Source organism: Echinops telfairi, unplaced genomic scaffold (genome assembly GCF_000313985.2).
Source record: "Echinops telfairi isolate 266 unplaced genomic scaffold, ASM31398v2 ScPeMD7_53;HRSCAF=182, whole genome shotgun sequence".
Lineage (NCBI taxonomy): Eukaryota > Metazoa > Chordata > Mammalia > Afrosoricida > Tenrecidae > Echinops > Echinops telfairi.
The window spans coordinates 3,700,096-3,701,101 of NW_022103951.1; the positions used below are offsets into that span (position 1 = coordinate 3,700,096).

The 1,006-nt window shown below is 43.2% G+C and overlaps 1 protein-coding gene across 1 annotated transcript in view; it reads left to right on the top strand.

Annotated features, from left to right (window-relative positions):
* The window catches only part of ACOT9 (acyl-CoA thioesterase 9), a 35,594-nt gene that overhangs the window by 29,748 nt on the left and 4,840 nt on the right, over positions 1–1,006 (top strand). The window contains exon 9 of the mRNA XM_004709991.2: positions 126–199. Within this exon, the coding sequence (XP_004710048.2) occupies positions 126–199 (74 nt within the window). The remainder of the gene's footprint in view (positions 1–125; positions 200–1,006) is intronic.

Here is a 1,006-nt window from a genome sequence, read left to right on the forward strand (position 1 = left end):
AGCTCATAAATGCACTTCACTTTTCTAAGTTTCAGGGTTACTGAAAGCATGCATACCTGTTGACTTGTAAGTCATCCCAGTCCATGCCTTTTTTACAGCTGCATTTTCATTGTTTTATTCTTTAGCTACATGACGTGGAGTATATCCCTGTTTTGGATGCAACATTTGTAATGGTGGCTCGCGATTCTGAAAATAAAGGGTAATTACTTTTGTTTCTCCCCCTCTCTAAATTCCATATTTTGAGAAATGTCAAAGATAGATAAAACCAGAGAGAAGATTACAATGAGTTGTCAGTATACCCATCACAGTTCACCCAGGTAAAGCGTACAATTTAATGCCTTCTAGTATACAAGGGGCCTTCAAAAAAAGTTCATGGAAAAATGGGGTTGAAATGAGAGGACTTTTTTCTTGAACTTTTTAATGCTCCCTCATATTCACAGAGATGGACCACCTCTAAAGTCAGTTGTGAATTGGAGCGGTTCTGTGTTACCTCTGTCCCCTTGTAATTTCATGCCAGTAACTTGTTGAAAGACTGGATTCGTTCTGTACAACATTCTACTCTGGATTTGTCTCATTGCTTCCACTGAGAATGGTGTAAAGGCCTCCATTCCCCGGCTACACAAGGGAGAAGGAGACTCGAACTCTTCACCAGCTCAAGGCCTATTGCTATAAGACAGAGATCAGCCATGCCTCCACCCTCCGTCCTCAGTCGTTTGTACTTGACACCTGACCTGTTCTTCTTGCTTTTCTGTTGGGTTCGGTCATCCGTTGCAATGTTCACAGAGAACTCATAGACCATATTCCCGATTAAGCAGGTTTATTTGGAAAGTTACCAGGTGACCACAAGCTAGGATCAGAAAATTAAAGATACAGTCATTGGTCTACAGCAACACCTCTCCTCAGCCTGCGGCCATGTCTCTGGAGCCCTTAGACTCTGCCTCTGGGTGCCAGGAGGCCAGCCCACTACCCTGCCTCACTGTCTCAGTCCTCTTCCTCTGTTTTTTTT